General features: G+C 38.2%; 1 protein-coding gene across 1 annotated transcript in view; it reads left to right on the top strand.

The window, feature by feature from the left end:
* The window catches only part of Cdc45 (cell division cycle protein 45), a 143,497-nt gene that overhangs the window by 11,176 nt on the left and 115,610 nt on the right, over positions 1-16,711 (top strand). The window contains exon 3 of the mRNA XM_090373853.1: positions 7,545-7,604. Within this exon, the coding sequence (XP_090229979.1) occupies positions 7,545-7,604 (60 nt within the window). The remainder of the gene's footprint in view (positions 1-7,544; positions 7,605-16,711) is intronic.

Below are 16,711 nucleotides of genomic sequence, written 5' to 3'. Positions count from 1 at the left end.
ATAATTTCCATTTTAGGAATACAGTTATTATTATTTTAAAAAGTTTATATTTTGGTTTATATTCGATACTTCAGGTTATTTTGCAAATAAGTGTTTTACTTAAATGTGGGGGATATTTGTTATTGTAACTTTTTTGGAATAAAAATCAGCTTAGGAAGTTTTACAGGTCATTATGTAGGAAATTAATTCCTGCATAATTTAGCCTTATAAATTAGAACAAATACAAAATACTGAACTGTACATGTTATTAAGCCTATTTAAGTATAATTATCAAAGTACAGTGTAGTAAATTATTAGTCCAGGAATCAAAAAGCATATGATTTTTTTAATCATTATCCTATAAAAAATTTAAGAATGACAGGGGGGGGTCAGAATTTAGTAGCTCTACATTAACTAGCTGGCACCTCTAATGATGAATTTATTGTCGGGGTGACTATTATCAGGGAAATGGGAAATATAATGTGCAAAAAGGATAAGTGGAATAGGACCAGGGTATGTCTGCCACGGGCAAAAGTAGATGATGATGATGTTGAGCAGATAACTTTTAAGGGCACAAAAGGTAATATTGCTGTACATGTTGCCAATGTGTACAACTGCACATATATTGGCACTAATGACATTAAGTGTAGGAGGTCTGTGGATTTACTTAACAATTACAGGGCAATGGTGAAAAAAAAGTAATGAGTTAAGAGTTAAATTTGAAAGTGTCTTCAGTTCTACTGAGACACAATAGGAGGGAGTATGTGATGAGTGCCTTGTCAATCAATTCGGCTGTAGGGAGACTTGCAAGACTCATGGGGTAGAATTTTTCTTCATCGTGGTCGGTGCTTGTTAATGGGAGAGACTTCTACAAGAATGAGATATATGTAAAGAGTAAGAGTGCAAGAATATTTGCTGATGCTGCCGAAGCAGTGTCGATGGGTTGGGAAACTGCTAACTATTGAGGATAAACAGACTAATAGATTAACAATAGCCACAGGCAGAAGTGAAAGTTATTCTTGCACTGCTTCTATTGTAAAGTTCAGCAGCCTGGAAAGCAAGGTGCCAGGGATTTCAAGTCCTGCTGTGAGTCATCACGGAACAAGTAAATACAGGGGCTCTGTTAGGGTAAATGAAAATAAGAACAGGTGCATATATACTTGCATGTACACCAATGCTAGGAGCATAGTAAATAAATTTTACATGCTGCTTAAGTCATTAAATGCAAATATTGTTGGGATATCAGAGATGTGGTGTCACTCATATAATGGAGGCAGGTTTTAAATATGGGAAATACAAAAATGATAGACAGAATAAGAGTGATTATGCTCTTATTTTATGTCAACATGGATGGCCAGTGCAATGTTGAGTCAGTTTGGTGTTACATAAACACTGGAAAGCAAAAAGGAGTAGGAGTGCATTATAGGCCTGTTTCTGAAGAGTTTAAGGAACAACTGTACATAGAAATAGGGTGGACCAGTAAATCAGAATGTCTTATAATGAAAGGGTTTTATCCTATCAAATATTGACTGGAACTTGTGGATTGATTATTCACACACACTAGCAAGACTTTTGTGTATTTATTGGATGACTGTTTTCTATGGCAACAAGAGAGAGAGAGCGAGCAATAATCTTGATCTGATTATCAGCAGTGATTCTTCATGAATTAAGAATTTGCAGATAAAAGAACCACTAAGTGGTGGTGATTACAGTATATTGATGTGGGATTTACTTAAAGATGCAACTGCCATCAAGGGTAAAGGGATTTTTCTTTCATAAAGAAGACTACAGTAGTCACTACAGTACCACCACTTATAATGCTAATGCTCATTGCGTTATGCATGAAAAAAGGTCAGAGCTATGACATGTACAGATTAATCCTAATTACTATTAATCAAGAAATTAAGCCTTGATTAGTTGTAATTAGGATTAAAATGTTAATTAGTTGTAAACATTGCTGTTTGTTTTATTTACTTAATTGTTTTATTTAATGATTTTGTAATAACTGAGAGAAAAGTGGAGAAGAAATTGTTGCAGTTAAACATAAGAAAGGCACCTGGGGGTAGATGGGATCTATCCAGTTATATTAAAGGAGGCAGCAAAGGAAGTAAGCAAACCCTAAGCAAAAACAGCAAGGATTTCTTTACTTATATAAACTCTAAAAGGAAGGGGATGAATCTGATTGGTCCACTTGACATCAATGGTTCGACTGTTGATGATCCTGCTCAGATAGCAAACAAACTGAATGAGTATTTTGCATCTACATTCACACATGAGGAATTATTAAGGTTTGAAAATGGCAGAAGGTTATCAGATTATAGCAGGATACTTAATGATTTTGTAATAACTGAAAGCAAAGTGGAGGAGAAATTGTTGAAGTTAAACATAAGAAAAGCACCTGGGGTGGATGGGATCTATCCAGTTATATTAAAGGAGGCGGCAAAGCAACTAAGCAAACCCTTAGCCATAATTATGAGAGCATCCTTGGACTCAGGGGAGGTTCCCACAGACTGGAGATGTGCAAATGTATCCCCAATTCACAAAGGGGGATCGAAGGGTGACACGAGTAATTACAGACCAGTTAGTTTAACTTCTGTTCGGGTAAAATAATGGAGTCACTGGTTAAAGATGCATTGCAGGATCATCTAGACAAGCAGATAATTCAGATCATCTGCAAGAAATAATTCAGACACAGCATGGGTTTGTTAAGGGAAAGTCTTGGTCTGACAAATTTGATTGGATGTTATTATGTGGTTACAAAGGAACTGGATACAAAAAATAATTTTGGTATCATATACTTGGATTTCAGGAAAGCTTTTGACACTATTGCGCATGGAAGACTACTGTACAAATTGGAGCAGAATGGTATTAAGGGTAAGTTGCTATAATGGATAAAAGAATGGTTGAGTGGGAGAACACAGAGGGTGGTAATCGATGGGTGCTGCTCTTCATGGACTAATGTTATTAGTGGAGTCCCATAGGGTTTGCTGTTGGGTACACTCTTGTTTTGTATATTTATCAATGATATTGATGAAGGTATAACAGGCTTAGTGTCGAAGTTTGCAAATGATACAAAGGTTGGCAGGGTTGTTAATGACAGTAATGGCAGTGTGCTACTGCAACAGGATCTAGAAAATTTGGGAAGATGGGCTGAGAAGTGGCAACTGAAGTTTAACATTGACAAATGCAAACTACTGCATATGGGTAGAAGTAACCCCAGAGAAACATACCAACTGTGTGATACTACACTTACGATGGTAGAAAATGAAAAAGACCTGGGAATAATTGTGCAGTCAGATATGAAGTTTTCTGAGCAATGCAGCAGGCTGCCAGGCAGGTCATGGGGTTTTGTCAATGATATACAGGAATTTTGCTAGCAGGGAAAAGGAGGTGATTGTCCCTCTATATAAGGCAATGGTCAGGCCACGCCTTGAGTACTGCGTACAGGTTTGGAGGCCTCATTTTAGGAAGGATGTAGATTTGCTTGAGTGTGTACAGAGAAGGATAACAAGATTGGTGAGCGGAATGAAGGGATCCGTTTACCCAGAGAGGCTTAAGTTCTGCAAATTGCAGTGGCTGGTGACTAGGCATCTGCGAGATGATCTGATTGTGGTGTATAAGGCCTTGAATGTGTTGAGAATGCTGAATTCTGATGGGACTTTTACTTGTTCAGATTACGAACCTAAGGGAGCATAAATTCAAATTGAGGAAAGACAGATGTAGAATTGATGTGCAGAAATTTGCCTTTAGCCAGTGGGTGGCTAATTGTTGGAACAGACTTCCATCTGTCGTTGTGGAAGTTGATAGGTTAAATAAATTTAAAGAGGAACTGGACAAACATTTAGAGGGAATTGTTTTGTAAAGTTTTTTTTTTTTTTTTTTTTTTTTTTTTCCTGATACACTTGCTCATACATTTTGGCTCATACACTTGCTTTCTTGCATCACATGCCACTACTACTACTACTACTTTACCTAACCTAACCTAAGAACATATTTTTCTCTGGTTGCAATTTTTGCTGTGCTACATTCTTCCGTGGCAGTTTCTGGAGGCTGTACTGTTTATACCTGGTTTAAAAATCTTGGGTTCATTTCTTTTCCTAGAGGAGGACCTTCTGATGGCATTTTCACTTGATACTGTGTTAGTTGGCATGATGTGGAGTTTTTCTCCAGGAATGGACAACACCACATTGGCTGAATATATATAAATATATAGGCATACCTCACTTTAAGCACTATTTGCTTTAGAGTGCTTTGCTAATATAACACTTTTCAATTATATTCATGTTGATTATTTTCGGCACTTGCCTTGCTCTTAAGGGGGTTTTCGGCAGAGACACACATATCAGCTGACTCAGAGCTGGATCGAGTGAGTCGACCGGTGCCATTTTGTTACCTGCTCTCAGTCTGTTTACAGCATTTGTGCACTTCACGTCGCAGTGTCGTATTCTGGCAATTTAAAAATTTTTTAAACGTTTTACTCATGTTATTGTTATTATTGTAATTATTAATTACAGTACAATGGCCCCTAACTGTAGTGCTAGTGAAAAGAAGAGTCGCACACCTCTTACTTTAAATCAAAAGCTAGGAATGACTGAGATTAGTAAGAAAGGCATGTTGAATGCTGAGATAGGCCATAAGCTAGGTGTGGCATGCCAAACAGTTAGCACAGTAGTGAACTCAAAGGAGAAGTTCTTGAAAGAAATTAAAAGTACTACTCCGGTGAACAAAAAAGTGATAAGAAAGCAAGACAGCCTTATTGTCGATACGAAGAAATTTTTAGTGGTCTGGATGGAAGATCAAACCAGCCACAACGTTTCTTTAAGCCAAGGCCTAATCCAAAGCAAGGCTCTAACTCTCTTCAATTCTACGAAGGCTGAAAGAGGCAAGGCAGCTGCAGAAGAGAGATTTGAAGCTAGCAGAGGTTGGGTCACGAGGTTTAAGGAAAGAAGCCATCTCCATAACATAAAAGTGCAAGGTGAAGCAGCTAGTGCTGATGTAGAAGCTGAAGAAAGCTATCCAGAACTAAGGTAATTGATGAAGGTGGCTACACTAAGCAGCAGATGCTCAACATCAATGAAACAGCCCTATATTGGAAGAAAATGCCATCAAGGACTTTAATAGCTAGAGAGGAGAAGTCAATGCCTGGCTTCAAAGCTACAAAGGATAGGCTGACTCTCTTGTTAGGGGCTAATGTAGCTGGTGACTGTAAGTTGAAGCCAATGCTCATCTACCATTCCGGAAATCCTAGGGCCCTCAAGACTTATGCTAAAGTTAGCCTGCCTGTGCATTATAAATTGAAAAAAAAGCCTGGATGACAGCAGATCTGTTTACTACGTGGTTTACTGAATATTGTAAGTCCACTGTAAAGGCCTACTGCTTAGTAAAAAAAAATTCCTTTCAAGTAGTACTGATTAGTGACAATGCACCTGGTCACCCAAGAGCTCTGGTGGAGATATATGAGGAGATTAATGTTGTTTTCCTGCCGGCTAACACAACATCTATTCTGCAGCCCATGGATCAAGGAGCAATTGCTGCTTTAAAGTCGTATTATTTAAGATGGACTTTTGTTAAGGCTATACCTACCTTAGATAGTGATACCTCTGTGGGCCTAGGCAAAATAAATTGAAAGCCTCCTGGAAAGGATTTATCATTCTAGATGCCATTAAGAACATTCATGATTCATGGGAAAAGGTCAAAATATCAACATTAAAGGGAGTTTGGAAGAAGTTGATTCCCACTCACATTTGAAGGGTTTGAGACTTCAGTGGAGGAAGTGACTGCAAATGTGGTGGAAATGGTAAGAGAACTGGAAGTGGAGCCTGAAGATGTGGCTGAATTGCTGGCATGTCATGATCAGCTTCAATAAGGAATGAGGACTTACTTTTGGTAGATGAGCAAAGAAGGTTACTTCTTGAGATGGAATCTATTCCTGATGAAGATGCAGTTGTTGTTATTTGGTTTTTAGGAGCATTAGCAACTAAGGCCATATTGCTCCGGGGATATGCGGTGGTCATTCCCTGACCTTTCTGCATCCTCCGTATTTGGTGGCTCATGGGCTCGAATCCCGGTCTAATCAAGAAGCATGTGCTACGCACTGCTGCTCCTACCCACCTGGCTATGGAAGCGCCCTGAAGATCCAGTGAGCATTGCTGAAATGACAATGAAGGATTTAGAACACTACATTGGTTACTTCATACAGTAATGGCAGGCTTTGAGAGGATTTATGCCAATTTTGAAAGTTCACAGTGGGTAAAATACTATCAAACGGTATAGCATGCTACAGAGAAATCCTTCTTGAAAGGAAGCGTCATTCAGTGAGGCAAACTTATTTTAAGAAAGTGTCACAGCCACCCCAACCTTCAACAGCTTTCTTTCCATAATTACTTCTATCTCCTTCAGCTTTCTTTCCATAATTATTTCTAAAATGTTCATTAATCAGTCACCATAACCCCATGGAGCTCACATCTGGTGATTATGGGCTTGGAACACCCAGCGTCCTGAGCTGGATATCATAATTCTTCTCTTCCTTGGTAATTCCCTTTGCTCACTCTCTCTCTTTCAGGGTAACTCAGAAAATTTTTTTTTGCCTGGTGCAGCAAAAGCCTCAGGCTTCCTTGCAACATATGGCTGATAATGATGATGATAAGCAAAGGATGAAAATATTTTAAGCTTAGCAATACAGTACTGCAGCATTTTTTTTTAAATTTATTATTTTTACTTTTGCATTGTTTTTTTAAGCCTAGTGCTATTGTGAACTTAATAAATGATAGTGTAAATATGTTTTTAGGCTTTTATATGCATTGGTAAGTGAAAAAAAGGCTGTTATTTGCTTTATGATGGTGGTCTGGAAACTAACTTGCCATATTAGCGAGGTATGCCTATATATATAGTTCTGATAAGGTGTTGAGAAGGAACTTGGTGGTGGTTTTAGGACAAATCAGCATCTTGGACTATATTTCCCAACTGTATTTTATCTGTATAAATGTATGTACATGGGCTGGTGTGCATGTTTTCTAGACAGAAAAACCTTGCAGAGCTCATAAAGGAAATCACTACTCCCTTTACCTAAGATGAGGATGCCTTGAAGAATTCTTCATCTCCATTTGGATTCAAACCCAGACCTCTCTAAATGAGTAATAACTGCCATTTCAATAGCAGTCATTTGTAATGGTTAATTATTAATTTAACATATGTTCATCTTTCTAATTAGAGATGGCCATGTTTTATTGTATATTCAGTCACTCTTTATTCTTCATCTATCTGGAGAAAAAGTTAACACCACAAAGGAAAAATAGCATAACACACATTAAAACACCAAAAAGTTATTAAAAAATAATAGGCCAATTTCTTAGAGCAGCATTTTCCGTATTATAATGTATTTATTTTTTTCTGGCATGCATGCTATAAAAAAACTGTTACTAGAACACACATATATACTTGTGATAAAAACTAAACTACACAGGACAAGAGTATTTTATTAGCATTGTTTTTATAAAGTTTTTTTTTTTATCTTTAGTAAATTTGAATCTATGTCATTATTCTAAATTTTTTTTTCTCCCTTTTAGAGAGTTTTAATATTGGCTGGATGTGATGTAGATGCTTTATGTGCTTGCAAAATTTTACAAGTAAGTCAATCTCAGGTTTACATAAAGATTTTGAATTGTAATATGAAAACCAGTCTTCTGTCATATAATTATCATCCTATATAATAAAGCAATCCAAAAAAATTATTTAAAATTATAACTTTCTTATTAATCAGCTTAAATCAACCTGAGTTCATATTTCATCTTTCTTTTGTTTTGACAGATGCTGTATAAGCTTGCTTCCTTGCGTTATTTTTCCCTTCCTCCCACTTATCACATTCCCTGAATCCATAAGGCTTCTTTTCAAATCAGTTTCATCTTTACTAACAAAATACTAAACTTAATAAATGGTTAAATGGTTGGAGACAAAGTATTTATAAATGGCCATTGCTCCTCCTGTTTCATGTTGGTATCCACCTACCATTTTTAATGATATTGTTCACAAGGGTCATTTCTAACAGATTAGAAAGAATACTTGATGAGAATCACTCGAAAGAGAAAGAGCAAGCTGGCTTTAGGACAGGATTTGCAACTATGGATCACCTTCATGTAATATCACAGCTAATGGAGAAAGCAAATGAATATAAAATGCCATTATGCCTGGCATTTGTGAATTATGAAACAACATTTGGACATAAGACATTGCCTTATCACCTACAGCATAAGGCAATGTTTCGAGCACTGGAATGACAAGGCATAGATACCCTATATATTATGATTTTGAAGAAAATATATGAGAACACTACATCCTTTATTAAACTAGTCAAAGACAGTAGCAAATTTAAAATTGAGAAAGGAGTTCGACAAGGAGACACAATATCTCCAAAGTTGTTTACTGATGCCCTTGAAGAAGCTTTCTGAAAATTGGACTAGTCGCAAAAAGGGGTCAATGCGAATGACGAATACTTAAACCATTTACTATTTGCAGATTATGGCGCCTCCGTAGCCAGGTGGGAAGGAGCAGCAGTGTGTAGCACACGCTTCTTGATTAGACCGGGGTTCGAGCCCGTCACCACCAAATACGGAGGACGTGGAAAGGTCAGGGAATGACCACCGCATATCCCGGAGCAATATGGCCTTAGTTGCTAATGCTCCTAAAAACCAAATAACAACAACAACAACTATTTGCAGGTGACGTTGTGATCATAAGCCATGATCCTGAAGAATTAGAGGAAACTTTTAATCAGTTATGCAGGGTTATTAAGGATTTCAGACTAAACATTAATATATTCAAAACAAAAGTAATGATGAACAAGTATGCCACAGAAAGGGATATAATCATTGAAGGAGAAGTAATTGAAAAGGTGGATTCATATACTTATCTGGGACAAGTCATTAGCTGTAATAATGATAAATAACTGGAAGTCAAGAGAAGAATAAATTTCGGATGGGTAGCATTCAGGAAATATAGTCACATAATGAGGAGCAATATCCCAGTTTGCCTGAAACAAAATAATGAACCAATGTATACTCCCCACCATGATTTATGGAAGTGAAACTTGGGCACTCACCAAAAGATGGAAGAGAAGCTGAAAACTACATAGTGAAGAATGGAATGAATTATATTAGGAATCAGAGTGTTGGATAAGAAGAGAAACAGCAAACACAAGTAAAGGACATTCTTATCAAACTAAAGAACTGAAATGGACTTGGGCAGGATACACAGCTCAAAGACATGATGACAGATGGACTAAGAAAATAACAGAATGCTACTCACGAGGAGCTAAAAGAAAACCTGAAGACAACAACGGAGATGGACAGGTGGAATTGAAGATCTTGTGGGTAGTAAATGGATGGCTATTGCACAAAACAGAAGGAACTGAAAAGTTACTGGAGAGCCCTTCATCCTGCAGTGGATTGAAAATGGCTGATGATGATGAATGATATTGATGTAGTTATTTCAAGTTTGCTGTGATACAAAGGTGGTTAGGCCTGTCTGCCTAGTATATCAAGATCTAGATATACTATGCAGATGGGCTTAAACATGTCACTTGAAGTTTAATGTAGATAAATGCAAGATACTGCATTTAGGTAGCACTAATCCCAGAGTAATATATCATTTGAATAGCACCAACATCAAGGTAGTTGATAATCAAATAAAGATCTGTGGGTTAATTATATATTCTGACATGAATGTTTAATTACTCCTCTCTGAGCTTCAAACAGGGTTGTAGAACAGCTTATGGGGTTCTGTCAGTGATATATAGGATATTTGTCAACAGGGATAAAGAGGTGATTATTTCATTGTATATAGCAGTGGTTAGGCCCCATCTTGAATACTAGTATTAGACATATGGCGCAAGGAAGCCTGAGGCTTTTGCTGCACCAGCCAAAAATAAATAAATAAAACACTACTTATTTAACTCCCTCCTTCTGTTGGAGCCCATCCACTGACCTCTGAATTTCCCCAAGCTGTCAGCCTCAACCTCCTGTGTGGAGCCAATTTATTCCAGTAATCAACAACTTGCTGGCTTAGAGAAAACTTCCTGCAATCCAATTAATTTAAATTATTTGAAATTTTGGACCCTAGCTCTGGAATCACTTATATCAGTGAAAATTCTCCCTAATTCATTTTACTTTCTCCTATTAGAGCCTTATACACCTCAATTAGGAATCTTCTAAGATGCTTTATATTTGGATTTTAGGAACACTTTTATACTTGGATTTTAGGAACACTTTTATACTTGGATTTTAGGAAAGCTTTTGATACTGTTGCACATGGAAGACTACTGTACAAGTTGGAGCAGTATGGCATTAAGGGCAAGTTACTGCTACGGATAAAGGGATAGTTGAGTGGGAAGACAGAGTGGTAATCAATTGAAACACTGCTCTTTGTGAACTAATGTTATTAGTGGAGTTCCCCAGGGGTCCGTCGTAGGCCCATCATTGTTTTCTGTATTTATGAATGATATTGATGAAGCTATATCAGGCTTAATGTCAAAGTTTGCTGACGGTACAAAGGTTGGTAGGGTTGTTAATGACAGTAAGGATGGTATGCTACTGCAACCAGATCTAGAAAATTTGTGTAGATGGACTGAGAGGTGGCAACTGAAGTTTAACATTGACAAATGCTGCAAAGTGCTGCATATGGGTAGGAGTAACCTCAGAGTAACATACCAACTGTGCAGTACTACACTTAGAATAGTGGAGAATGAAAAAGACCTGGGGATAATTCTGCAGTTAGATATGAAGTTTTCTGAGCAGTGCAGATGGGCTGCAAAAGTAGCTCATGGGGCCTTGTCAATGATATATAGGAATTTTGCTCGTAGGGATAAAGAGGTGATTATCCCCTTGTATAAGGTGATGTTCAGGCCACACCTTGAGTACTACATACAGGTCTGGAGGTCTCATTTTAGGAAGGATCTAGAGCTATTGGAACAAGTACAGAGGAGGAAATGAGATTAGTGAGTGGAACAAAGGGTTTTTGTTACCAAGAAAGGCTTAATTTCTGCAAATTGTTGCACCTGCGAGGTGATCTGATTGAGGTGTTATAAGATCTTGAATGGTTTGAGCAACCTCAATGCTGAGGTTGCTCAAAGGACAGATAAGGACAGAAAATCCCATCGCTGAGGGGATTTTCCCTCTTGCTCAGATTCTGCACCTGAAGGGGCATAAATTCAAATTGAGAAAATACAGTTGTAGAATAGATGTGTGGAAATTTGCCTTTAGTCATGGGTGGTTGATTGCTGGAACAAACTTCTATCTTGGATGGCTGAAATGGGAAGGTTTTTTTTTTTTTTTTTTTTTTTTTGGCTGATGCTATATTAGCTTGCTTTCTTGCATCATATGCCTCTACTAATGCTATTATCTCTGTATCCCCACATACAGTGTATTTGATGTTTTTTTCTCATATGGTCATCCTTTTGCTGATCTCACCAGGTGTACTGCCTGTCTTTTCACCCTTTAAAGAAACTTGATGTTTTTTTTTTAGGTACAGTTTCCATACAATTGTGGTCTTACCATTGCCTTATACAGTGGGATCATGGTCTTCCTATCGCTACAAGCAAACATTTGATAAATCATGAATAGGATGCCATGGGCCTTCCTTGCTGCCTGTTTGCACTTTTTGGAGAGCTTCATAAAATCCCTTTCTTCCTCCACTGTTTTTAATTCATCTCACTATGCATATAAATTATTTTGGAGTTGCCATTCCTCAAGAACTTTCATTTTGTTGCATTAAAACATAACTTTCATTTTTCTGACTATCCTTGAGTGAGTCACCCTATAGAAGCATTGCTTAGTGCTGATGATTAAGTATTATACTAATCTTTACATCATCTGCAATTTTGACATTGTCCTGTATCCTATCATTGATTCTTATCAAGAAAGATGGATTGATTGCAGTATCTAGAAGCGAGACATCAGCTCGGTAATCTAACTTAAGTGCTTAAGGTTTTAAAAAGACTGAGCAATGTAAATGCTGATAATGTCTTTTTTTTTTTTCTCAGATGAGTGCGCGCGCACACACACACACACACACACACACACACACACACACACACACACACACACACACACACACACACACAAGTGGACATAAATTTAAATTGAAAACACAGAATTCATTGTTGGAATAAACTTCCATCTTTTGTTGTAGAAGTGTTAGTTTGCATAAATTTAAAGAAGAATTGGGCAAATATTAGAAGGAAGTCTTTAGAAATGGGTAAAAAACTTTTTTTTGGCTGTTGCTATATAAGTTTGCTTTCTTGCCTCATTTTGTTAATAGTAATACTAAAAGCATTCTGTAAAATAGGGCAGGCCATGTTGAGAAAAATTTACCCCATAATGCCTTGCAGTGTCTAGCAATTGTTACCATTCAAGGCCTTATAACACCTCAACGTGGCTCTGATCATTTACTCCTTCCTGTCATGTTTGTGAAGAATTACAGACATGGTAACATTTTGTCTTATCTCACTTCATTTCTCCAGCTTAACCTTATATTTTGTGGCCAAGTGATCAACTTGTTTTGCTTTAAGTCATTAGTTCCCACATGAATAACCATACATGCTTAGTTCTCTTAAGAACTGACAACTGGTTAGTGACAATGTCAGTTTTTGCAGCAGGAAGATATACATACTCCGGTTCTGTTTCATCTTTTTATTACAGATAATAATTAAAATTACCTCATCTGGAACAGAAGTAGTTGGCACTTGATGATGTATCTATGGAGACAAGTCATTTGGGAGAGTGCCAATAAATGCCAAGTCCTCAGTTTTATTACCCTCCAGGGCACCTACTCACTTTTTTCAGCAACTCAGTCTTGTTCTATAGTATGCCATATTTCAATTTCATCATTGCTTTCTCCATAATTAGCACACAGAATTGAACAAGCTGAACAACTCCCTATCAACCCAATTATTTTTGGAAACATAAATGTTCACAAAGAACTAGCAATATGCCCTATACCTGCAACATGCTCTCACCTCCCAACTAGCATCTTTCCTTCCTTAAAGTATTCCAACACAAACCTTATGAAATGTTTTGCCATGCATGCTCTACTACACTTCAAGCAAACTTGCAATAGAAATGGCTATTTAATAATTTTGTCTTCACAACCTGTAGCTTCTGTAATGTAAATTAAATAAACTTTGCTTGGCATCAGCTTATGGTGCCAAACACTACCCTAATATCATCTTTTTTATTTATTTATTATTTTTTTGTTCTGCATGGCCTATACAATGTCTATTTTAAATTTCATTTCTAGGTGAATCATGGTTTGCCACTTACATGTAGCCAAAGCAGTGCACTTTAATTTTAACCACCTTTTAAAATGAATGCCTAAGGGTGTTCATTTTAAAAGTAAACCAAAAAATTATCAAAGGAAAATACAATTTATTATCAGAATAAATAACAAATAACAGTTTATAAACAATGCTGGAAGTGTCCTCTGTTGTTAGCAATAAATAAATTCACTGTTTTGATCACGTTGCAAGTGATGTAACAGAGTTTGTGTTGAAACACTTTGAACTGCATTTTCAGTGTTCACTTTGAGTTGCTAAATTATTATTATTATTAACCGTATAATAATATAACAAATTCTTTGTGTATTTCTCTCATAAGCTTTCTGCTTTAATAAGTACATAAAAATAAGTCTGGGGATGTTAAATCAGGAGATGTAGGTGGCAAAGGTCCTTTTTTTATGATTCAGTCCCAAAAAAACTTGCAGTGTTTCAATGGTTGAGCATGCAGTATAGCAGGTTGCCCCATCCTGTTGGAGCTAGATGTCTCTTTTGTTTCCTCTAGCAGTACAATGAACTACATTGTGATGCCTTGATAGGCATCACAATCTGCCTATATTGATAGGCAGACCAGGGTACATCTGCCAAGGGCAAAAGTTGATAATGTAGATCAAATATCTTTTAAGGGCACAAAAGGTGATAGTGTTGTAAAAGTTGGCACTAATTGACAGATAAGAGTAGGAAATCTACACTCACTTAAGTACAGGTCAACATTGAAAAAAGTTATTCTTCCTGTAATGGTACCTCTAATAATGAATTTATTGTCAGGGTGACTATTATCAGGGAAATGGGAAATATATTGTGCAAAAAGGATAAGTAAAATAGGACCAGGGTATGGCTGCCGAGGACAAAATTAGATGATGTTGTAGAGTAGCATTATCTTTTAAGGGCACAAAAAGTGATATTGTTGTACACTTTGCCAATGTGTGCAACTGTACATATTCGTACTATTAAGTGTATGAATATGTACAGACCTCCTACACTATTAAGTGTAGGAGGTCTGCAGACTTACTTAACAAGTACAGGGCAGTGTTGAAAAAAAAGTCGCAAGTTAGAGTTAAATTAGAAAGTGTCATCCATTCTACCCATACACAATAGGAGGGAGTATATGATGAAAGACTTATCAATCAATTTGGCCCTGGGGAAATTGTGCAAGGCACATGGGGTAGAATTTTTCTCAGTGTGGTCCATGCATGTTAATGGGAGAGACTGCTAAAGGGATGGGATATATTTAATTAGAAAGAGTGCAAAAATATTTGCTAATGCTATCGAGGCAGTGTTAGGTGGGTTGGAAAACTTCTAGCTTGTGGGGATAAACAGACTAATGGATCAACAATAGCCAGAGGCAGAAGTGAAAGTGATTCTTGGACTGCTTCGATTGGAATGTGCAGCAGCCTGGAAAGCAAGGCGCCAGAAATTTCAAGATCTGCTGTAGTAGTGGTAGTAATGGAAAATGATGCAAGATAAACTTATACAGCATAAGCCAAAAAAAAGTCATCATGGAACAAGTCAATACATGGACTCTACTAGAGTAACTAACAGTAGGACAAGTATACCAATGCTAGGAGCATGGTAAATAAATTTGATGAATTTGAAGTGTTGGTCAATATATCAAATGGAGACATTGTTGGGATATCAGAGACAGAATTCTGCATCCCTTATGTCACACAGACTTAAGGGATGCAGAATTTGAATGTGGGAAGTACAATGTATACAGAAATGACGTTGTGTATTGTGTATATTGTCAAGTGGAATCAGGGGTTGTGACACTACAAACTCTGTAAATTCTAGAGATAATGTAAGGTTTAGTGTTAGCTTGTGTTGGCCTGTTGTTCCTCCGTAATTTAGCCAGGGGGCCCCTAATGGGCCCCACGTTGCCTGTCCTTGCCTCTGGGGAGGCAGCCAAGTGTATAGGTAGAAAGTTCTCTGGCAGGGGCAAACCCTGGACTGCACCTGAGCTTGCCAGGGAGGGCCCTGGGGGGAAAAATCTGCTAGAAGAGGAAAGCATGAAAGGGAATGACAGTGAAGAGTGAGGGAACAGATTAAGATTAAGGTGGACAATAGGAAGGCTGTCTGCCTGGAAATAGGAAGTTAAAGGGATATATATATAAGGGGTGTTTGTGTCAGACGGCACCTGGGATTTCTCCCATCTCTGCTGTTAAAGGAATAGAGGGATATCTCCTGTGGGAGGAGCCATCCTCACACAGGGGGGGGGGGCTATTAAGGAAAAGTAAAAGGTTTGTGGTGTAAGGATCCACCAGGCAAAAAGCTGGGAACAGGAGGTGGGGGAAGAAAGTCATAGGGTCAGAGTGCCCTATGTGGGAGTGGGGGGGTCTACTCTGTGGATACACTGTGCAGCTCTGCATGAAATTGCACACTGGCCAGACTAGCTGTAGCCAGTGTCAGCAGTTCCCATGCTATGCCTCAAAAGAGAGGATGGTTGGGGGTCAGCAAGGCAGGGGTGGTTCCCTGTGGGCTACCTCCACTGCAGTCAAAGTAGGAGTAGGCCTGCCAGAACACTACACACACACACACACACACACACACACACACACACACACACACACACACACACACACACACACACACACACACACACACACACACACTTCATATATTCAAACTTTATGCACACCTTCCACTCTTACAGATACACAGGTATACACATCTTTTTTTATTATTATTATTATTATTATTATTACTCATTTAGGGGCAGACTAGTAGGTACAATGGACAACAATCACTCACTCATGTGCCTCCTTTCATACACCCAGAGACAGGACACAGGTACCACCTAAATAAACAGAACTGTAAAAACATCCATACTTTTTTTTTTTTTTTTTTGACTCATCAAAACTGTATTCATTTAGCCACTGCACAGGTGAATTTACTTGCACTCACATTTGTACATCTTCTTCTTCTTCTTCTTTGGTCCTTAGCTGGCAGCTGGGGGAGGCGGTTGGCCACGCAACCAGTATGCTGCTGTAGGTGCCGCAGGGTTTCGGACTTGCTCTGTGATGTTCTTCCATACCTTACGATCCATGGCTTCAGTCCTGGCCTGGTTAAGGTCGAGACGTCGGCTCTTCAAGTCATCTTCCACTTGCTTGGCCCACGTTTTCCTAGGCGCGGTCCGTTGGATGCTCCATTGGGTGGGTCGTTGTCTCCAAAGGAGTGTGGATGGTATTCTGTTCGTGCCCATTCTACATACGTGGCCAAACCATCTGAGCCTTCGCTTCTGGATTTGGTCGGCAATGGTTGGTTGCTGTTGGCATCTGGCGCGGATGGTATCATTAGTGATGCGGTCGCGAAGAGAGATGCCCAAGATCTGCCGCAGGCATCGCATTTGGAATACCTCAAGTTTGTTCAAATCTAACTTGAGACAAATCCATGTTTCCGATCCGTAAAGAAGAA

This window comes from Mastigoproctus giganteus, chromosome 5 (assembly GCF_048544385.1).
Source record: "Mastigoproctus giganteus isolate SK-2022 chromosome 5, ASM4854438v1, whole genome shotgun sequence".
Taxonomy (NCBI): domain Eukaryota; kingdom Metazoa; phylum Arthropoda; class Arachnida; order Uropygi; family Thelyphonidae; genus Mastigoproctus; species Mastigoproctus giganteus.
Note: the sequence above shows the minus strand (reverse complement) of the source record. Positions and strands in the feature narration are given on the sequence as shown.